We start from the raw sequence: 23,023 nt of genomic DNA, 5'->3' as shown, positions 1-23,023 counted from the left end.
TGCTCCAATGTCTTTCGGCATTGAAGCATTGCCCTGAGAGGTATAAATGGCCAATCTGATTTTCTCCCTCTAATGTGACTTGAGTTTTCTGCATAGATACTCATGTGATTCTTTTTTGTTTGTGCGTTTGTTTGTTTTATACTGCAGGTTCTTATTAGTCATCAATTTCATACACATCAGTGTATACATGTCAATCCCAATCGCCCAATTCAGCACACCACCATCCCTACCCCACAGTGGCTTTCCCCCCCTTGGTGTCCACACGTTTGTTCTCTACATCTGTGTCTCAACTTCTGCCCTGCAAACTGGTTCATCTGTACCATTTTTCTAGGTTCCACATACATGTGTTAGTATACTATATTTGTTTTTCTCTTTCTGACTTACTTCACTCTGTATGACAGTCTTTAGAGCCATCCACGTCTCAAAAACTGACTCAATTTCGTTCCTTTTTATGGCTGAGTAATATTCCATTGTATATATGTACCACCTCTTCTTTATCCATTCGTCTGTCGATGGGCATTTAGGTTGCTTCCATGACCTGGCTATTGTAAATAGTGCTGCAGTGAACATTGGGGTGCATGTGTCTTTTTGAATTACGGTTTTCTCTGGGTATATGCCCAGTAGTGGGATTGCTGGATCATATGGTAATTCTATTTTTAGTTTTTTAAGGAACCTCCATACTGTTCTCCATAGTGGCTGTATCAATTTACATTCCCACCGACAGTGCAAGAGGGTTCCCTTTTCTCCACACCCTCTCCAGCATTTGTTGTTTGTAGATTTTCTGATGATGCCCATTCTAACTGGTGTGAGGTGATACCTCATTGTAGTTTTGATTTGCATTTCTCTGGTAATTAGTGATGTTGAGCAGCTTTTCATGTGCTTCTTGGCCATCTGTATGTCTTCTTTGGAGAAATGTCTATTTAGGTCTTCTGCCCATTTTTGGATTGGGTTGTTTGTTTCTTTAATATTGAGCTGCATGAGCAGTTTATATATTTTGGAGATTAATCCTTTGTCCGTTGATTCGTTTGCAAATATTGTCTCCCATTTTGAGGGTTGTCTTTTTGTCTTGTTTATGGTTTTCTTTGCTGTGCAAAAGCTTTTAAGTTTCATTAGGTCCCATTTGTTTATTTTTGTTTTTATTTCTATTACTCTAGGAGGTGGATCAAAAAAGATCTTGCTGTGATTTATGTCAAAGAGTGTTCTTCCAATGTTTTCCTCTAAGAGTTTTATAGTGTCCGGTCTTACATTTAGGTCTCGAATCCATTTTGAGTTTATTTTTGTGTATGGTGTTAGGGAGTGTTCTAATTTCATTCTTTTACATGTAGCTGTCCAGTTTTCCCAGCACCACTGGGAAGGGGCTTTCTTTTCTCCATTGTATATCTTTTCATATGATTCTTAATTTTTCATATTTTAGTAACTTTGTCTGAATGTCTGGGTATTGACCATTCTGCATCTATTTTTTCCTTGTCATGGGTTACACTTATGACCCATAGAATTCTTTTTTTTTTTTAATTTCAGGGAAGTTTTTTATTTTCATTGTTTCTTTGAACATTTTTCTAATACACTGGGAATACCAGTTATGTATATATTGAGTCTTCTTGCCATTTATTTCTATTATGTTTATATATATATTTAAAATATTTATTTATTTATGGCTGCATCAGGTCTTAGTTTCGGCACATGGGATCTTTCATTGCGGCGTGTGGGCTCTTAGTTGCATCGTGTGGCCTTCTAGTTGTGGCGCACAGGCTCAGTAGTTGTGGTGCGAGGGTTCAGTAGTTGTGGTGTGCAGGCTTAGTTGCCCCACGGCATGTGGGATCTTAGTTCCTCAACCAGGGATTGAACCCGCATCCCCTTCATAGGAAAGCGGATTCTTAACCACTGGACCACCAGGGAGGTGCCTGTATATTTTCATAGATTTATTCTTTTCCATTTTAATTTCCTCAAGACTGTGGACTATGTCCCTTGCTGCAGTTCAGTTGCTTATTCTACTTGAGTATAGCTTTCACGTGGATTTCATCAATTTTGCTTTTATGTTCAATTCCATTTTTTTCATTCTACTACTAGTTCTGCTAGTTCACTTTTAATTTTACTGTTGCCTTGCAGTCTCCTCTTTAAGTTCTTATGGTTTTGAAACTATGGATATTACTGGTGTGAATTTTTCATGTTCCACTGGGTATTTCCTTTGATATATTTTTCATTTGCTTTTTGTGTTCCTTTCTTCCGTTGTTATTTTCTTAGTTTGGTGTGTGTGTGTGTGTGTGTGTACACTACATTTATGTACTCAGTCAACTACTGAAAGACATTTATGTGATTTCTGATTCAGGGTTGTTACGTATGGTGTTCTGTGACTCTCTAGTACATGTCTTTTTGTGAATACACGTGTGCATTTCTGTTTGGTATGTACCTAGAAATAGAGTTGCTTGGCCAGAGGATGAGCATATGTTCAACTTTGGTGAATGCTGACAAGCAGTTTTCCAAAATGGTTGTACTAATATATGTTCTTACCAACGCTTCCAGTGGCTCACCATCGTCTCCAACACCTTGTACTTTCCGTCTTTCTCATTTTAGTCACTCTGATGGGAATGCAGTGACACTGCACTGAATTTGTGTCAAATTAAATAGCATTGATTAACATATGAACTACAGTTTATGTTTATTGACCTTTTGAAATTCTGTTTTGGGGTTGTTCTCAACTTGATTTGTAGGAATTCTTTATTCTGGTTTATATATCTTTTGTCAGAAATCTGTATTGCAAATATTTTCTCCCTTTCTGTGAATTGCCTTTTTACTCTTAATGTTGGATTTGGATGAATAGAAGTTCTTAATTTTAATGTAGTCCATTTGATCAATTTTTTTTTATTTTTTTAATTTATTTTTATTATTATTATTTTTAACATCTTTATTGAAGTATAATTGCCTTACAATGGTGTGTTAGCTTCTGCTTTATAACAAAGTGAATCAGTTATACATATACAATATGTTCCCATTTCTCTTCCCTCTTGCCTCTCCCTCCCTCCCACCCTCCCCGTCCCACCCCTCTAGGCGGTCACAAAGCACCGAGCTGATCTCCCTGTGCTATGCGGCTGCTTCCCACTAGTTATCTATTTTACATTTGGTAGTGTATATATGTCCATGACACTCTCTTACCCTGTCACATCTCACCCCACCCCCTCCCCATATCCTCAAGTCCATTCTGTAGTAGGTCTGTGTCTTTATTCCCGTCTTGCCACTAGGTTCTTCATGGCCTTTTTTTTTTTTTTTTCCCTTAGATTCCGTATATATGTGTTAGCATACTGTATTTGTTTTTCTCTTTCTGACTTACTTCACTCTGTATGACAGACTCTAACTCCATCCACCTCATTACAAATACCTCCATTTCATTTCTTTTTATGGCTGAGTAATATTCCATTGTATATATGTGCCACATCTTCTTTATCCATTCATCTGTCGATGGACATTTAGGTTGCTTCCATGACCTGGCTATTGTAAATAGAGCTGCAATGAACATTTTGGTACATGACTCTTTTTGACCTATGGTTTTCTCAGGGTATATGCCCAGTAGTGGGATTGCTGGGTCGTATGGTAGTTCTATTTGTAGTTTTTTAAGGAACCTCCATACTGTTCTCCATAGTGGCTGTATCAATTTACATTCCCACCAACAGTGCAAGAGTGTTCCCTTTCCTCCACACCCTCTCCAGCATTTATTGTTTCTAGATTTTTTGATGATGGCCATTCTGACCGGTGTGAGATGATATCTCATTGTAGTTTTGATTTGCATTTCTCTAATGATTAATGATGTTGAGCATTCTTTCATGTGTCTGTAGGCCATCTGTATATCTTCTTTAGAGAAATGTCTATTTAGGTCTTCGGCCCATTTTTGGATTGGGTTGTTCGTTTTTTTGTTATTGAGCTGCATGAGCTGCTTGTAAATCTTGGAGATTAATCCTTTGTCAGTTGCTTCATTTGCAAATATTTTCTCCCATTCTGATGGTTGTCTTTTGGTCTTGTTTATGGTTTCCTTTGCTGTGCAAAAGCTTTTAAGTTTCATTAGGTCCCATTTGTTTATTTGTGTTCTTATTTCCATTTCTCTGGGAGCTGGGTCAAAAAGAATCTTGCTGTGATGTATGTCATAGAGTGTTCTGCCTATGTTTTCCTCTAAGAGTTTGATAGTGTCTGCCCTTACACTTAGGTCTTTAATCCATTTTGAGTTTATTTTTGTGCATGGTGTCAGGGAGTGTTCTAATTTCATACTTTTACATGTAGCTGTCCAATTTTCCCAGCACCACTTATTGAAGAGGCTGTCTTTTCTCCACTGTATATGCTTGCCTCCTTTATCAAAAATAAGGTGACCATATGTGTGTGGGTTTATCTCTGGGCTTTCTATCCTGTTCCATTGATCTATATTTCTGTTTTTGTGCCAGTACCAAACTGTCTTGATTACTGAAGCTTTGTAATATAGTCTGAAGTCAGGGAGCCTGATTCCCCCAGCTCCATTTTTCGTTCTCAAGATTGCTTTGGCTATTTGGGGTCTTTTGTGTTTCCATACAAATTGTGAAATTTTTTGTTCTAGTTATGTGAAAAATGCCAGTGGTAGTTTGATAGGGATTGCATTGAATCTGTAGATTGCTTTGGGTAGTAGAGTCATTTTCACAATGTTGATTCTTCCAATCCAGGAACATGGTATATCTCTCCATCTATTTGTATCATCTTTAATTTCTTTCATCAGTGTCTTATAATTTTCTGCATACAGGTCTTTTGTCTCCTTAGGTAGGTTTATTCCTAGATATTTTATTCTTTTTGTTGCAATGGTAAATGGGAGTGTTTTCTTAATTTCACTTTCAGATTTTTCGTCATTAGTGTATAGAAATGCAAGAGATTTCTGTGCATTAATTTTGTATCCTGCTACTTTACCAAATTCATTGATTAGCTCTAGGAGTTTTCTGGTAGCATCTTTAGGATTCTCTATGTATAGTATCATGTCATCTGCAAATAGTGACAGCTTTACTTCTTCTTTTCCGATTTGGATTCCTTTTATTTCTTTGTCTTCTCTGATTGCTGTGGCTAACACTTCCAAAACTATGTTGAATAATAGTGGTGAGAGTGGGCAACCTTGTCTTGTTCCTGATCTTAGTGGAAATGGTTTCAGTTTTTCACCATTGAGGACAATGTTGGCTGTGGGTTTGTCATATATGGCCTTTATTATGTTGAGGAAAGTTCCCTCTATGCCTACTTTCTGCAGGGCTTTTATCATAAATGGGTGTTGAATTTTGTCGAAAGCTTTCTCTGCATCTATTGAGATGATCATATGGTTTTTCTCCTTCAGTTTGTTAATATGATGTATCACATTGATTGATTTGCGTATATTGAAGAATCCTTGCATTCCTGGGATAAACCCCACTTGATCATGGTGTATGATCCTTTTAATGTGCTGTTGGATTCTGTTTGCTAGTATTTTGTTGAGGATTTTTGCATCTATGTTCATCAGTGATATTGGCCTGTAGTTTTCTTTCTTTGTGACATCTTTGTCTGGTTTTGGTATCAGGGTGATGGTGGCCTCGTAGAATGAGTTTGGGAGTGTTCCTCCCTCTGCAATATTTTGGAAGAGTTTGAGAAGGATAGGTGTTAGCTCTTCTCTAAATGTTTGATAGAATTCACCTGTGAAGCCATCTGGTCCTGGGCTTTTGTTTGTTGGAAGGTTTTTAATCACAGTTTCAATTTCAGTGCTTGTGATTGGTCTGTTCATATTTTCTATTTCTTCCTGGTTCAGTCTCGGCAGTTTGCATTTCTAAGAATCTGTCCATTTCTTCCAGGTTGTCCATTTTATTGGCATAGAGTTGCTTGTAGTAATCTCTCATGATCTTTTGTATTTCTGCAGTGTCAGTGGTTACTTCTCCTTTTTCATTTCTAATTCTATTGATCTGGGTCTTCTCCCTTTTTCTCTTGATGAGTCTGGCTAATGGTTTATCAATTTTGTTTATCTTCTCAAAGAACCAGCTTTTAGTTTCATTGATTTTTGCTATTGTTTCCTTCATTTCTTTTTCATTTATTTCTGACCTGATCTTTATAATTTCTTTCCTTCTGCTGGCTTTGGGGTTTTTTTGTTCTTCTTTCTCTAATTGCTTTAGGTGCAAGGTTAGGTTGTTTATTCGAGATGTTTCCTGTTTCTTGAGGTAGGCTTGTATTGCTATAAACTTCCCTCTTAGCACTGCTTTTGCTGCGTCCCATAGGTTTTGGGTCGTCGTATCTCCATTGTCATTTGTTTCTAGGTATTTTTTGATTTCCCCTTTGATTTCTTCAGTGATCACTTCGTTATTAAGTAATGTATTGTGTAGCCTCCATGTGTTTGTATTTTTTACAGATCTTTTCCTGTAATTGATATCTAGTCTCATAGCATTGTGGTCGGAAAAGATACTTGATACGATTTCAGTTTTCTTAAATTTACCAAGGCTTGATTTGTGACCCAAGATATGATCTATCCTGGAGAATGTTCCATGAGCACTTGAGAAAAATGTGTATTCTGTTGTTTTTGGGTGGAATGTCCTATAAATATCAATTAAGTCCATCTTGTTTAATGTATCATTTAAAGCTTGTGTTTCCTTATTTATTTTCATTTTGGATGATCTGTCCATTGGTGAAAGTGGGGTGTTAAAGTCCCCTACTATGATTGTGTTGCTGTCGATTTCCCTTTTTATGGCTGTTAGTATTTGCCTTATGTATTGAGGTGCTCCTATGTGGGGTGCATAAATATTTACAATTGTTATACCTTCCTCTCGGATCGATCCCTTGATCATTATATAGTGTCCTTCTTTGTCTCTTGTAATAGTCTTTATTTTAAAGTCTATTTTGTCTGATATGAGAATTGCTACTCCAGCTTTCTTTTGATTTCCATTTGCATGGAATATCTTTTTCCATCCCCTCACTTTCAGTCTATATGTGTCTCTAGGTCTGAAGTGGGTCTCTTGTAGACAGCATATATATGGGTCTTGTTTTTGTATCCATTCAGCCAGCCTGTGTCTTTTGGTGGGAGCATTTAATCCATTTACATTTAAGGTAATTATCGATATGTATGTTCCTATTCCCATTTTCTTAAATGTTTTGGGTTTGTTATTGTAGGTGTTTTCCTTCTCTTGTGTTTCTTGCCTAGAGAAGTTCCTTTAGCATTTGTTGTAAAGCTGGTTTGGTGGTGCTGAACTCTCTCAGCTTTTGCTTGTCTGTAAAGGTTTTAATTTCTCCATCGAATCTGAATGAGATCCTTGCTGGGTAGTGTAATCTTGGTTGTAGGTTTTTCTCCTTCATCACTTTAAGTATATCCTGCCACTCCCTTCTGGCTTGCAGAGTTTCTGCTGAAAGATCAGATGTTAACCTTATGGGGATTCCCTTGTGTGTTATTTGTTTTTTTTCCCTTGCTGCCTTTAATATGTTTTCCTTATATTTAATTTTTGACAGTTTGATTAATATGTGTCTTGGTGTGTTTCTCCTTGGGTTTATCCTGTATGGGACTCTCTGTGCTTCCAGGACTTGATTAACTATTTCCTTTCCCATATTAGGGAAGTTTTCAACTATAATCTCTTCAAATATTTTCTCAGTCCCTTTCTTTTTCTCTTCTTTTTCTGGGACCCCTATAATTCGAATGTTGGTGCATTTAATGTTGTCCCAGAGGTCTCTGAGACTGTCCTCAGTTGTTTTCATTCTTTTTTCTTTATCCTGCTCTGTAGTAGTTATTTCCACCATTTTATCTTCCAGGTCACTTATCCTTTCTTCTGCCTCAGTTATTCTGCTATTGATCCCATCTAGAGTATTTTTAATTTCATTTATTGTGTTTTTCATCATTGCTTGGTTCCTCTTTAGTTCTTCTACGTCCTTGTTAAATGTTTCTTGCATTTTGTCTATTCTATTTCCAAGATTTTGGATCATCCTTACTATCATTATTCTGAATTCTTTTTCAGGTAGACTACCTATTTCCTCTTCATTTGTTAAGTCTGGTGTGTTCTGACCCTGCTCCTTCATCTGTTGTGTGTTTTTCTGTCGTCTCATTTTGCTTATCTTACTGTGTTTGGGGTCTCCTTTTCACAGGCTGCAGGTTTGTTGTTCTCGTTGTTTTTGGTATCTGTCCCCAGTGGCTAAGGTTGGTTCAGTGGGTTGTGTAGGCTTCCTGGTGGAGGGAACTAGTGCCTGAGCTCTGGTGGATGAGGTTGGATCTTGTCTTTCTGGTGGGCACGTCCACGTCTGGTGGTGTATTTTGGGGTGTCTGTGGCCTTATTATGATTTTAGGCAGCCTCTCTGCTAATGGATGGGGCTGTGTTCCTGTCTTGCTAGTTGTTTGGCATAGGGTGTCCAGCACTGTAGCTTGCTGGTCGTTGAGTGAAGCTGGGTCTTGATGTTGAGATGGAGATCTCTGAGAGATTTTTGCCGTTTGGTATTACGTGGAGCTGGGAGGTCTCTTGTGGACCAGTGTCCTGAAGTTGGCTCTCCCACCTCAGAGGCACGGCCCTGATGCCTGGCTGGAGCACCAAGAACCTTTCGTCCACACGGCTCAGAGTAAAAGGGAGAAAAAATAGAAAGAAAGAAAGAAAGAGGCTATAATATAGTGAAGTAAAATAAAGCTATTGTAAAGCAAAGCTATACAGACAAAGTCTCACCCAGAAGCATATACATATACACTCACAAATAAAAGGAAAAGGGGAAAAATTAATATATCCTGCTCCCAAAGTCCACCTCCTGAATTTGGGATGATTCGTTGTCTATTCAGGTATTCAACAGATGCAGGCACATCAAGTTGTTTGTGGAGTTTTAATCCGCTGCTTCTGAGGCTGCTGGGAGAGATTTCCCCTTATCTTCCCTGTTCGCACAGCTCCTGGGGTTCAGCTTTGGATTTGGACCCACCTCTGCGTGTAGGTCGCCTGAGGGCGTCTATTCCCCGCCCAGACAGGACGGGGTTAAAGGCGCAGCTGCTTCGGGGGCTCTGGCTCACTCAGGCCGCGGGGAGGGAGGTGTACAGAGGAGGCGGGGTGAGCCTGCGGCAGCCGAGGCCGGCGTGACGTTGCACCAGCCTGAGGCGGGCAGTGCGTTCTCCCGGGGAGGTTGTCCCCGGATCACGGGACCCTGGCAGTGGTGGGCTGCACAGGCTCCCAGGAGGGGCGGTGTGGAGAGTGACCTGTGCTCACACACAGGCTTTTTGGAGGCGGCAGCAGCAGCCCCAGCGTCTCACGCCCGTCTCTGGGGTCCGTGCTGATCGCCGTGGCTCGCGCCTTTCTCTGGAGTTCGTTTAGGCGGCACTCTGAATCCCCTCTCCTTGCGCTCAGCGAAACAAAGAGGCAAGAAAAAGTCTCTTGCCTCTTCGGCAGCTGCAGACCTTTTCCGGGTCTCCCTCCCAGCCAGCTGTGGTGCGCTAACCCCTTCAGGCTGTGTTCACGCCGCCAGCCCCAGTCCTCTCCCTGCGATCCGACCGAAGCCCGAGCCTCAGCTCCCAGCCCCACCCGCCCCGGCGGGCGAGCAGACAAGCCTCTCGGGCTGGTGAGTGCTGCTCGGCGCCGAGCCTCTGTGCGGGAGTCTCTCCGTTTTTTCCTCTGCGCCCCTGTTGCTGTGGGGTCTGCGCTGATCGCCGCGGCTCGCGCCCGTCTCTGAAGTTCGTTTAGGCGGCGCTCTGAATCCCCTCTCCTCGCGCACCAGGAAACAAAGAGGGAAGAAAAAGTCTCTTGCCTCTTCGGCAGCTGCAGACTTTTTCCCCCAGACTCCCTCCCGGCTAGCTGTGGTGCACTAACCCCTTCAGGCTGTGTTCACGCAGCCAACCCCAGTCCTCTCCCTGCGATCCGACCGAAGCCCAAGCCTCAGCTCCCAGCCCCGCCCGCCCCGGCTGGGGAGCAGACAAGCCTCTCGGGCTGGAGAGTGCTGGTCGGCACCGCTCCTCCGTGCGGGAACCTCTCCGCTTTGCCCTCCGCACCCCTGTGGCTGCGCTCTCCTCCGTGGCTCCGAAGCTTCCCCCCTCTGCCACCCGCAGTCTCTGCCCGCGAAGGGGCTTCCTAGTGCGTGGAAATCTTTCCTCCTTCACAGCTCCCTCCCACTGGTGCAGGTGCCGTCCCTATTCTTTTGTCTCTGTTATTTCTTTTTTCTTTTGCCCTACCCAAGTACGGGGGGAGTTTCTCGCCTTTTTGGAGGTCGGACGTTTTCTGCCAGCGTTCAGTGGGTGTTCTGTAGGAGCAGTTCCACATGTAGATGTATTTCTACTGTATCTGTGGGAAGGAAGGTGATCTCCGCGTCTTACTCTTCCGCCATCTTCTCTCCCCTGATCAATTTTTTAAAGATTAGCTGTTTTTTCTCATCTTAAAAATCTTTGACTATTCAAGGTAATGAAGATATTTTTCTCTATAACTGTTATTGTTCTACCTTTCTCATTTAGATCCACAATCTTTTTACAACTTACCTTTTTTTAAAAAAATAAATTTATTTTTGGCTGCGTTGGGTCTTCATTGCTGTGCGCGGGCTTTCTCTAGTTGCAACCAGAAGGGGCTACTCTTTGTTGCAGTGCGCGGGCTTCTCATTGTGGTGGCTTCTCTTGTTGCGGAGCATGGGCTCTAGGCGTGCGGGCTTCAGTAGTTGTGGCTCACAGGCTCCAGAGCACAGGCTCAGTAGTTGTGACGCACGGGCTCAGCTGCTCCGCAGCATGTGGGATCTTCCTGGACCAGGGCTCGAATCCGTGTCCCCTGCATTGGCAGGCGGATTCTTAACCCCTGCGCCACCAAGGAAGTCCACAACTTATCTTTATATATGGTTTGATGTAGAGATCAATATACATTTTTCTGTCCAGGTGGAAATCCAGATGACCCAGCACCATTTATTAAAAAGGCCACCCTTTTCTCACTTCACTTCAGTGAGACCTTTTGTCATAAATCAGGTAACTGATTATAAAATAAGGTGGACTGCTTCCGTACTCTGTTCTGTTCTGTTCCGCTGATCAGTTTCTCCTTTGTCTATATCATACCATCTTAACTACTATAGCTTTATAATAAGTCTTAATTTCTTTCAGTATAAATTCTCCAGCTTTGTTCTACTTCAAGTCTGCCTTGGCTTTTATTAAACCTTTGTATTTTCATTTGAATTTTAAAATCAGTTTGTCAATTTACATACACATATCCACAAACCTGTTGGTATTCTGGTTGGAATTGCATTGAGTCCATAGATTTTGTGTTCTTGTGGTCTTCATGCAGAGGTTTTACGCTTGTTTTGTTTTGAAAACGACTCATTCCTTAATGGAATTTGCCATCTGCTGAAGAATCCTGTGAGGAAGGGCAGAAATGCACTGAGGACAGCCTCAGCTTCCTATTTATTGTCTCAAACACTGCCTCACCGATTCTATTTCTTTGGTCTGGGGAACACACCTCTTTAATTTGGGCTTTCCAGAAGCTGGGAAGGCTCATATTAAGCAAAGCCCTTGAAGCTACAGGCTCTGTGTTAGGATCCGGCCATTGATGCCAAACTTCCTGCCATCCCTTCTTGTTACCCAGGGCATTCTCTTTGGCACAGACGACTAAGTAATCGGAGTCAGTGCAGATGTATGTCAGCATAGCTTTCCCATCAGTTCCTCTTCTGCTGCTGCTCTGTGTTGTCAAACTGGATTTTTGAGGGACATCCTTCCTTCTTCTGTGTGCTGTCCACATCCTAAGACCTCTTGCTGCGATTAAAAAGTCACTGGCTCTGCCTTTGCTTACTCAAAAAAAAAAAACTGCATGCATGTATATATGTTTAATCCTCAACTTGTTCCAAAATGTTTTTAATGGAGTGTCCAAAAATTAATATAACATTAAAGAAAAAAAAATGAGGGCTAATGGGAATATAAAAATAAGATGAAGTATGGTGAAGGCCCAAAATGTATACGGTGAAAAGTATAAACATTTATTAGACATGGGCCACAGATTTGGTGAAGAGCTTTCTAGCAACCAGTACAAAACAGAAACAGGATCTTTTATGTGAATCTATATCCATAGCTGAAAAAGAAACCACTTAGAAGCTCTTCTTTTAAGAACCTTAGCTGTGAGAGAAGGAAAAGAGAAAATAGAATATTGAATTAAGAAAGGGTTTTTCAATTAGAGGCCTGTACAGTGTTTTTAGATGAAAGTGAAAATGAGTGAGAAGAAAAAGATAAGAGTGAAAATAAGGAATATTGTGCTATCAACAAAGGAAGCACTACTGAAAAGAGTTGAATGTACACTTTTTTCTTAATTATACTAATTTAAAAAGTGTGACATTAATCATCTTTTTTAAAAATCCAGTATTTACTTTGTAAAGTGAAAGACCTTTTGACAATCTGTCTGCTTTAATATAGCTGTTTTATTATTTTGGATTAGAAAAAGGTATGACTTAAATGAAGTATAACAGTATTAAGTCATTTATTTTTATCTCTTTATATATAGCTTTTCTCTCTCACACACACATATTTAGTAAATAGCAACAGGTATCCAAGTTTAAAAATAAAAGTACCTGTATTAAAGTAATTTGTGCATAAAAAATATTGATTTACTTGGTTGATGGTTGTGTAGTCTGTACAGTCTGGCATTTGGTAGACTCAAGGTCTATCCTAAGGGGTTTCTTTAAATTCAGCAGCCTGCTTTGTGTGCCCCCTCTCCCCATTCTATAATGGTTTTATTTGGCTCTTGTTTTCTAAGTTTTTGTTTTAATTTTTTAAAATTACATATATTTAATGTATACAACATGCTGTTTTGATATACATATATAGTAAAATGATTACTGCAGTCAAGTTAATTCATATTAACCTTTGTGTGTGTGTGTGGTGAGAACACCTGAAATCCACTTTTAGCAAATTTTTCCGTATATAATAAGGATTAAAATGACTTCATGTGCTATTAATTTGTCTAAAAGTTTAAGGCATTTCCACACATGACCCCAACTTTCTGTCCTTAGTACAGCAGTCAAGGATGACGTTAAGTGCTACTGGATCTACAAAGTATGTGTCGGAATTACAGAATACACATTACTTTGGGAACATAATAAGGTGCATCAGTGAACAGATAAAGGCAGTGACTCAGTGATGTAAATATGCAACTGGGTCCTCACCAGTCCAAGGGCAGGCCACCAGTGTACCAAAATCAGGAGCAGGTTAAGTGGGATTAAAATGACAAATGGCCCACTCTTCCTTCTTCTTGGTCAATCCAGACCAGGTTAAAAATAACCTGTATCCAGACAATTTGGTGCAGAGATTATGCCCAAGGGGCTGCTGTGCACTGTCTCAAGTTAAGACATTAATTTTGATCTAGACAAGCTTTCTTTTTGTTTATTGTAGTGTCCAACAGCCATTTCTTCCTTCTATCAATTTAAAAATATAACTGCTATTATAAACTCATTATTTTAACAAATATTACAGCTTGCTTTTCTACTACTTATATCTGCTGTGTAAAATACCATTTTTCTTGTCATGGAAGCTGTTATAAAAAGATGACTTAAGTGGAGGTTTGTATTATGTATACAGTAACACGTAATTCTAGTCTACTTCTTGCTAATATTTCAATCTCCTGGAATGACAGAGCTATATTTGGTCTTGGGTTTGCAATTCTATTTTTACCCGGGATTACCTCAAAACTTTATATATACTGATATATAATAATTAAATAATTTAAGTAAATTTTGTAGCAGCTTATAGTTCTGAAATGCATTCCCAGTTATCTCATTTGCATCAACATTCCATAAATATTTATTGATCACAGACTGAGTGCTAGGCAGTTAGGGCAGCTGTTATTATCCCCATTTGATATAACAAATACAGTTGTTAAGTGAGGTGTTCAGGATTATACAACTACCAAGTGGGGAAGCTGGGAGCTGAACCTGGGCTCCTTGCTGAGAGGCAGTGTAGTGCCCTGCTGCTCTGGTTTAAATATCTGCTCTGCTGTGTACTGTTTAACCTTGAGCAATTACCTAACCTCTCTATGCTGTGGTTTGTTGTGCAATTAAGAGTGTTCATAGAGCACTTAGAACAGTGCCCAGGAAGTAGTAAGCATTAGGTGAGTGTTTACTATTATTATTTGGTGCTTGATCCAGTATTCTTTTCTACATCATGCTGCCTCTATCTCTACATAGGTGAATAGACTGTTTCCTCCTTTCCAGTGCAATATTTCTGTATTTCATAACTGTTAACTTCATTTGGCAAAACCACTATACATTTGTCCTTTGGCCTGTATTCCTAAAATGGTGTTTTTGGAATATCATACCTTTTAAAAAACACTCCCAGATTTACACTCTCATTTTCTAGAACACTAAAAATTGAGGTTGATCCATGTATGAAGAGATAATTAGTGGGAAACTCTTTGAAGAAAGGTATAGTTAAGTCTTTATAAAATATAATTGCAAGACATCATTTTAAGAACAACTTGGAAGAATTTACTTTTTCCTATGTGTATGTGAGTACTATTGTAATCTGCAGCTTCTGAAAGTTTTCCAGCAATTTCTGTAATCACTCTGAAATTGTCTAGTAAATAATTCAACATGTCTAACAATAGGACAAATACCAGATATTCTTTATTAAGGCTCCTCAATTACTACAGAAAATTTTAAATCAATTGTTTTTGTTGAAATGGTCCTGGAAGAAAACACTTTTATTTGCTCCAAAATCTTATACATTGATTACCTGAATATTTGCTAATGATATGTTTTTACAGTTTAAATTACCTTACTCAAAGTACAGTAGATGGGTAACCTAATCCAAGAGAGAAAATTGAAAGCAAAAAAAAGTGAAAGACCTAGTTTTTCTTCTTTCTATAATAGGATAATCTATGTTATTAAGCATTGTTTGGTTTGTATGTTGAATCAAAGGCAAATTAATGATGGCACTTTATTGTGAGTTTTCATCTTACAGAGTTTAAACATCTTCCAGAACCTAAATAAACGCCAGTTTGAAACAGTTATTCATTTGTTTGAAGTTGCAATAATAGCAACTGACCTGGCTTTATATTTCAAGTAAGTACAGAACTCCCTTGTACTCTGTGTGGTTCTGCCTTCCGTAAATGGTCTGTTGCCTTAAAGTTAAAAGGTATTTATTTACACACACACTTCTTTTCTTTTTGGATTATCAATAGAATACCCTTAAGATGCCTGATAATGACATCTGGAAACATATTTTAAAAAGCTAAGCCCCTAATATTAATTAGTTTATCTGAAGAAATTTGAATTAAAGAATATGCAGCAAGGTAGGTGCACTGCCAGAAGATCGGCGCGACAAAACCTTACGAGGTGCCTTGTGTCCTGGTGAATTCATCGTAGTCCACAATCTGGTACTTAGAGTTGCAGGCTCAGACATCTGATCCTGCCAGAGTCTGAGAGCTGCAAAATCTTGGCGATACTGATGCACATTAACAAACTCAAAAAATGCTGAGTTATATACAGCAGAGCGCTACCCTATTTATAATAATAATAATGATTACCAAGGAGGCCAGATACTCCAAGCTTCCGCACAATTTCTTTTTTTTTTTTTTTTTTTATTATTTATTTATTATGTTTATTTTTAGCTGTGTTGGGTCTTCGTTTCTGTGTGAGGGCTTTCTCCAGTTGCGGCGAGCGGGGGCCACTCTTCATCGCGGTGCGCGGGCCTCTCACTATCGCGGCCTCTCTTGTTGCGGAGCAGAGGCTCCAGACGCTCAGGCTCAGTAGTTGTGGCTCACGGGCCTAGTTGCTCCGCGGCATGTGGGATCTTCCCAGACCAGGGCTCGAACCCGTGTCCCCTGCATTGGCAGGCAGATTCTCAACCACTGCGCCACCAGGGAAGCCCTCCGCACAATTTCTTGTCGGTGAATTATAAAGTTTAAAATGCATTAGAACAAGGTGAACAAGTTATAGGATCTAAGTATTTAACAACTTAAATACTGGGCAGTATTAAATTGTGCCTCTCTGATCCTTCTTCATTAAAAATTTATGTTAAATAGTTCAAACATGAAGACAGATATTTAGAAATATATAATTGATATCCAAATAGCTATAGCTCAGATTCAACAAATGCTAAAACTTTGTCTTACATCTTTTTTTTTTTTTTTAAAGGAGAAAACGTGATGCATTGAGGCATCCCATGCCCACTCTATCATGAAAACCCTCTCCCTTCTCCTTCGCAGATACCACCATCCTGATATTGCTGTGTATTCATCCTTTCCATTCATGATTTTATATGGCATTAAGTGTGTTTAAAATTTTTCCATAAATGGTATCATACCGTGTATACCTTTCTGCAGCTTGTTTTCACACAACAATGTTTTGAAGATTTAGCTTGGTGGTAAATGGAAATCCAGTTCATTCTTTTTAAATGTATATTCACCTGTGTGAATATACCATAATTTAGCCATTCTTCTATTCATGGACATTTAGATTATTTCCAATTTTTCATCACTGCCTACACTGTATATCCTTGTATGTATATGAGAGTTTCTGTAAAGTACGTATCTAGAAATGGGATTGTTGTAGGGTTTGCATATTTTTAATTTTATACCACATTGCAAATCTACTGCACTCCTGAGTAGGTACGCCAATTTAAACTCCCACCAGCAGCATACAAGAGTCCCTGTTATCCCATATCTGGACTCTTCTTGATCTGGGCTTATTTAAATCTATTTATTTTGTTAATCTGAGTGTGAGATGATATCTTATCGTTCACACTTGTATTTTCATATCTTTTCATATATTTTAGCTTCTAATTTTTTGTTGGTTTTATGCATTACAGTGTTTCATCACAGCCTGTGGCCTTTATGTTATCTTTTTTTGTCACATGTAACTCTTAGTTTTAATGTATTCAAACTTACCGGTTTTTTTCCCTTTCTGGCTGGTGCTTTTTCTGTCTTAAACCCTTTCTGTGCCAAAGTTACACAGCCATTCCCTGTTCTGCTCCCCTTGCCCCTTTGATCCACTACATGGACATTTGATGAAAACTGGGAACATGAAACCTGAAAAGCACGCATTAAAGACACTTTTTATCTCTGGTCTTATATGCTAAAATTGTTGCACAGCTGTACCTTTTTTAGGAAGAGAACCATGTTTCAAAAAATTGTTGATGCCTGTGAAAAAAATGGAAACTGAAGAAGAGGCCATCAAATACGTAACCATTGATCCAACCAAAAAAGAGATTATCATGTGAGTAGTCAGAATTTTATTTCTCTTTTGGCAAAAATAACTTGTTTTATATTTCTATTTTAACACTTTCTGTTTTCTTTTAAAGGGCAATGATGATGACTGCGCGTGACCTGTCAGCTATAACCAAGCCCTGGGAGATACAAAGTCAGGTGAGTAGTTCCCCTTTTCTATTGCATACTCGGGCTCTGTCTAGGTCCCATGTGAAAGAGAACATGAAGGTATCAGGCAACCTCAGAATTTAATGACAGCTATCAGTTATATGACAATATATTTTGTAAGCAATTATCTTCATTACCCTGGTCTTGTCCTCTGAAACAATAGGTTTATAATTTACAAAGAAGAAAAAAGGAATTTAAGAAGTTAAGACAAAAGTACAATGTTCCCTGTTGGGTTTCTGTTAGTGAAGAAAAGCAAACAGCTTTCAAGAGCTCACAAATGTCAGTGATACAACAGGTCATTTGGTCAGGCCCAGAACAAGGCAAATAGAGGGAACCTTGGAAAGAAAATGCTTTCTGAAAAGAATTCCTTTATCACTGGACTGGCTGTAAGAAGTTTATATAAAATTATTCAGGGAGTGTCTGCATTTTTAATAGAGGAGATAAAGGACGAGACAAGGATGAATCATTAGTGCCTTCATCCGTCAAGGGTGGCTTTGCACTTACAATCTCCTCTTCAGTGTGCTGTCAGTTACCAGATGGCACTATCTGTGAGGTCATATTTAAGGGCGTCTTCCAAGGAAGTTCTTCCCCAACCTTGGGGAGTGAGAGTGGGAGCCATTCATTTACCACTTGGTTTCTTACTAATCGATGAAAGAAGCTTCTCTTTCTCCCTCAGTTAATTCACAGGGAAAACCCTAAGCAGAAGAGGCCAGAATTCACTGGGTTCAACTATAAATGTGGATCTTATCTGTAAAGATAGAATAATCGGAGCCATCAACGCCCACACCAAACACTTGTGCTCCTTCTGCGCTGGCTGCCTGCTCTTCCCTCTCTGTTCTTTGTCTACGTCATCACCCACGCCAGAACCTGGGGTCTTGCTTGAGTCCATCTCCCTCATTGCAGAACCATTCCTGTCCATCACTCTTGCTACCACCTTAGTTAATACTTACCCTCTTTCATCAGAACTATGGTGGCAGCCTCCTAAGTGATCCTCTCTTATCATGAACTCTCCAACCTTCCTCTGAGCTGCTGCTGGGACTGCTTATAAATAGACCTCTGGTTGGCCACAGCATTGCTTAAAAGCCTTCTAAACTCCCCAACGCTGGAGGTTTTCAACCTTTTTTTAAAGAAAGAAGCAAAGTCTATTTTTCTCACACAAAAAGTTGTACAAAGATCACTTTATAAAAGAGAAAAAAGCAAAGTTACTTTAGCTTAAATTTCTCTTGGCATCCACTTTTGTGCCACTCATGCACTTTGGAGGGACCCTATGGCTCAAAGAATAAGAACTACTGGCCCAGAGAATCAGGTTAAACTTCCCAGCAAAGCTTACATGGCCTGTCATTACCTGTCCTTAACTCCTGCTCCCCAGTTTCTTTCTTTTCACTCTTTCCCATGTCACCGCCTCACACTCTAAGTTCCTACTCACATAAGAGCTGGATGTTGGGGACTTCCCTGGTGGCACAGTGCTTGAGAATCCACCTGCCAATGCAGGGGACATGGGTTCGAGCCCTGGTCGGGGAAGATCCCACATGCCGCGGAGCAACAAAGCCCGTGCACCACAACTACTGAGCCTGTGAGCCAAAACCACTGAGGCCCGCGCACCTAGAGCCTGTGCTCCGCAACAGGAGAGGCCACCGCAATGAGAAGCCCGCACGTCGCAACGAAGGGTAGCCCCCACTCGCCGCAACTAGAGAAAGCCCACACGCAGCAACGAAGACCCAACACAGCCAAAAATTAAAAAAAAAAAAAAGCTGGATGTTGAATTTTATCCGTACATAGTCTTCCCCCTCTTCTTTATTGGCAAACTACTAGTCATCCTTGATGATACAGCATAAATGCAACCTCCCTTATCTTTCTCCCTTCTCCTTGATCCACAGCAGTTCATACTGTTACTATTATAACACTTACCACATTGTTTACATGACTGTCTTCATTAGACTGTGAGCATCTTAAAGATAAAGGTCACATGTTACTCCTCTTGGTAAGCCTGGCTCATGCCAATGTAAGGCAGCTAGCAGGTTTTCAATAAACTTGATAAATACTGGTTTTTAAAAAACTATAAATGATCCCTCAAATATCCTCACACCATAATCAGATGAAGCTGTGTTCTAAACTGTGCATGTATGTGCACAAACACACATGCAGATACATGCTAGATGCTAAGAGATAAGCAGGACAAGAGGAGGATCTGGGAAGCTTTAGAGCATGAAGCAGAATGTAATGGAATTACAATCTCCCATCTCCCCCTTTTATTGTTGAGAGGTGGTGGCAATAGCAAATAGGAGATAGGCACTCCTAGAATGAGTCTACCACACTGAAGTAGGAAGAGAAATACCCTTTTCCCATTTCAATATAATCTGTAAATGACATCCTTTTAAAACCAAAGAGCACATGGTATAACAATACCTCAAGCATTAATTATAAATTCTATCCTTAAATGTCACAATAAAATGCAAACAAGTCACTTTCATGAATCATGTCCTTCTTTGCAGGTAGCACTTCAGGTTGCAAATGAATTTTGGGAACAAGGAGATCTGGAGAGAACAGTGCTGCAGCAACAACCAATTGTAAAGACCCTGACATAAAAATGCACTACTTATTAAAAATTATCAATACAAATCAGTCTATCTTGTTCACTGAATCTCAGAAAAAGATCTTTAAAGAATTTATTTCTCTTTCTAGCCTATGATGGACAGAAACAAAAAAGATGAACTACCTAAACTTCAAGTTGGATTTATTGACTTTGTACTTTTGTATATAAGGTAAGTAAACAAACTGATTATCTGAATGAAATATATCATCTTCTGGATGAGAATTTTTCTTTCAAACTGTAACCAAAATCAAAGTCACCCTCAAGGAAAGTCATTAGGGAAAGTCATTAGTCCTTGTTTCTCCAAGGTAGTTTGAGGTATTACCTTAATCTCTCATTCAGGGGTGGAATGAAAGGTGAGAGAACTCAGATGTAAGCAAATGGAACAGACTTACTTAGGCAGGCAGGAAGGAAAACAGCTACCTTTCCCACTTCTGAGGCACTGAGTTAATCTCATCCTAGCAGCTCTGAGCGCTGTAATAATTCCTTAGGGCTCCTTCTCTGCATATGAAAAGTACTAAAAATGAACTATATGATCTAAGTAGTTTCTGACCTAAAATTCTATCTAGGAGTTCTCACGGTTTCACAAAGAAATCATACCTATGCTGAATGGTCTTCAAAACAACAGAGTGGAATGGAAATCCCTAGCTGATGAGTATGATGCAAAGATGAAGGTAACTGAAGAGAAGAAAAAGCAGGAAGAAGGAAATACGACTGAAAAAGGTAAGATGGAATCTGTTTTGACTTCTTGTAAAGTAGCTGAAAGTCAAGCAGAGCTTAATCTCACGACAAAAGCATAAAAAGTAAATGCAAACAGGAAATTTGCTTTACTGCACACAGACTGGTAATTACAAGAAGTTGATTAGTGGTTTTCAGGGATTTTTATCCCCCTCAAACAAGATCTTACTTTGTAATTCCAGATGGAATTGATTGGTCCAGCTGAAGTAGCGGTTAGGGTTAGGTTGCTTCATCCACTCTAGAATATGGCTCCTGAGGTACCTCTGCAGAATACTGAGTTTTTAGAAATAATATGAAAACCATAGAATCAGTGGGATCAATCAGGATTAGGTGAGAAAATAATTTTAGTCCTAACATTATGCATTAGCTGTGAGACTTTGGGCATCTTGCTTAACCTGTCTGAGCCTAATGTTCCTCTCCAGATAATGAGAAGGTTTTACAGATCTCCAGCCTCACTTCCAGACCTAAAGAAGCCCTAGATGTAAAGCTGGTCAGCTGAGTGGGGTGACTTGACCGGTACCCCAAGACTTTGCCTATGCCTCAGATGTCTCTACTTAGTGCTGTGTATCCTGATGAAATTTCTACTCCTAAAGTCACTCAGTTAGGTTGAAGATAATCTTCAGAAAGCCTCTGTTAAGATGCTTAGGATCACCTATTAGTTCATCAGATGCCTCAAACGTCATCTGGAAAGTGGAATACTAATATCATGATTTTATATTTTGTCTCAAGAGCTCAACACTCAAAAGGTTTTGTAAGAAATTCTTATTGTTTAACAAAAATCATCTCTATCTGGAAAGGCCTCATAAAAAAAAGATGGCAACATTCTTTTTAGATGGTTCTTATATTTAGTGGTATTTTAAAGAATTCATAGAGGGAGAAAGCATTTTGCTTAAAGGGTTAAGGATATCCTTCAACAGAATAAAAACAGGAGTTACTGACTCTGGGATATACATCCATTTACATATTTATTGGGTGTGTAGTCTGTATGAGGCCCTGTGTTAGGCAGGCCCTGGGGAAAGATGGGGTGCTTATCTCATAGAGCTTACCACCTGGTGGGGGAGCTAGACAAACCAACAAATGAACAATTGATTATCTAACTAACTATAACTATCAGAGGAAGCATGAGGTATGTACCTGGGGCATCCGGGAAGACTTTCCTAAAGGATGCTTATGCTAACTGGGAAGGCTTTCTTAAAGGATGCTTATGCTAAACGTAAGACTACGTAGGCTCTGCCTAAGCAGAGAAAGGAGGAGGAGTTGAAGAGGAAAGAACAGAATGTGCACAAAGGCCTTGAAGTGGAAATAAGCTTGGTGCAATTAAAGAACTTAAAAACTGGTGTAGCTGGGGTCTAGAGAGCTACAAAGGAGGGCAAAGTGCCAGATGAAGCTGGGAATGCAGGAAGCTCTGCCAGACAGTGTGTTGCCTTGAAGACCTTGCTAAGGATTTGTCCTCCAGAGAGCACTGGGAAATCCTTAAAGGAATTTAAACAGGAAAGTGATTAACATCTGATTTGCACTTCAAAAAGATAACAAAAATGGTCATTTTTACTGAGCAAGTGAAAAGAAAAGGTATTTCTTAGTACAATTAATCTTTACCTCAATTTTATGATGAACAGGTTATCAAGCCCTTTAAGTGGCTCCTAACTTTTTTTTTAGTATTCAGTATATTGGATATGGATCTTCTATCCTTATTTATATAAAATATTACTTCCAAATTTTTTTCCTACTACACTGAGAAGTCTCTGTAAACTAAGAATATTATTTTATCTCCAGGCAACAAGCTTTGTGCCTGGCACAAAGCAACAACTCAGATTCCCGGATCGCATAGTTCAGTGGTTCTTTTGTGAAACTGAGACGTTAATTGGCTAATCATTTATTAGATTTTATTTTCTAAATGGACTAATTCTGAATATGAATTCGTTTTTAAATGGTCAAACCCTTAGTACTTGCTGTAGGTTAAAACTATGAAGTAGGCTATAAAGTTACACTAATATTAGGAAAAAAACACTGTATATCCACTGACTCCCAATAATACTGCTTTTCTCCTTTTTACTAGCTGCAGAAGATTCAGGAGGTGGTGGTGATGACAAAAAGTCCAAAACATGTCTAATGCTGTAATACAGTCCAACTGGTCTAAATTTCAAATATTGTTTCTACATTTGAAGACAACAAGAAAACATTCAAAAGAACATCAGCAAATTTCATTCATCAAACCATCAAGTAACAGCGTAAGAGAATCTTCAGAAAAGCTACCCTGTGACTAGCATGAGAAAATATACTGCTAGCCTAAAAGCCCTGAGGGTAAAGTTAAGTTCAACAGAAGTGCAAAATAAGACAAAAATAAGTGCATTTTTGGTGCCAATTTGTTTTAAATTAAAAATAATATAATCCTGAAATTCGTCACCAATTCTTTTTTTTA

The 23,023-nt window shown here is 39.4% G+C and overlaps 1 protein-coding gene across 1 annotated transcript in view; it reads left to right on the top strand.

The window, feature by feature from the left end:
• The window catches only part of PDE6C (phosphodiesterase 6C), a 67,587-nt gene extending 44,587 nt beyond the window's left edge, over positions 1-23,000 (top strand). Inside the window, 9 exon segments of the mRNA XM_082423518.1 lie at positions 14,864-14,964; positions 17,010-17,049; positions 17,051-17,118; positions 17,204-17,267; positions 19,769-19,843; positions 19,959-20,016; positions 20,019-20,038; positions 20,436-20,589; positions 22,661-23,000. Coding sequence (XP_082279644.1) covers positions 14,864-14,964; positions 17,010-17,049; positions 17,051-17,118; positions 17,204-17,267; positions 19,769-19,843; positions 19,959-20,016; positions 20,019-20,038; positions 20,436-20,589; positions 22,661-22,722 — 642 coding nt within the window. The 3' untranslated portion in view covers positions 22,723-23,000.
• The last annotated feature ends 23 nt before the right edge of the window (positions 23,001-23,023 follow it).

This window comes from Balaenoptera physalus, assembly GCF_965194825.1.
Source record: "Balaenoptera physalus genome assembly, chromosome: 14".
Taxonomy (NCBI): Eukaryota; Metazoa; Chordata; class Mammalia; order Artiodactyla; family Balaenopteridae; genus Balaenoptera; species Balaenoptera physalus.
The sequence above is the reverse complement of the archived record's forward strand: the minus strand, read 5'-3'. Positions and strand labels throughout refer to the sequence as shown.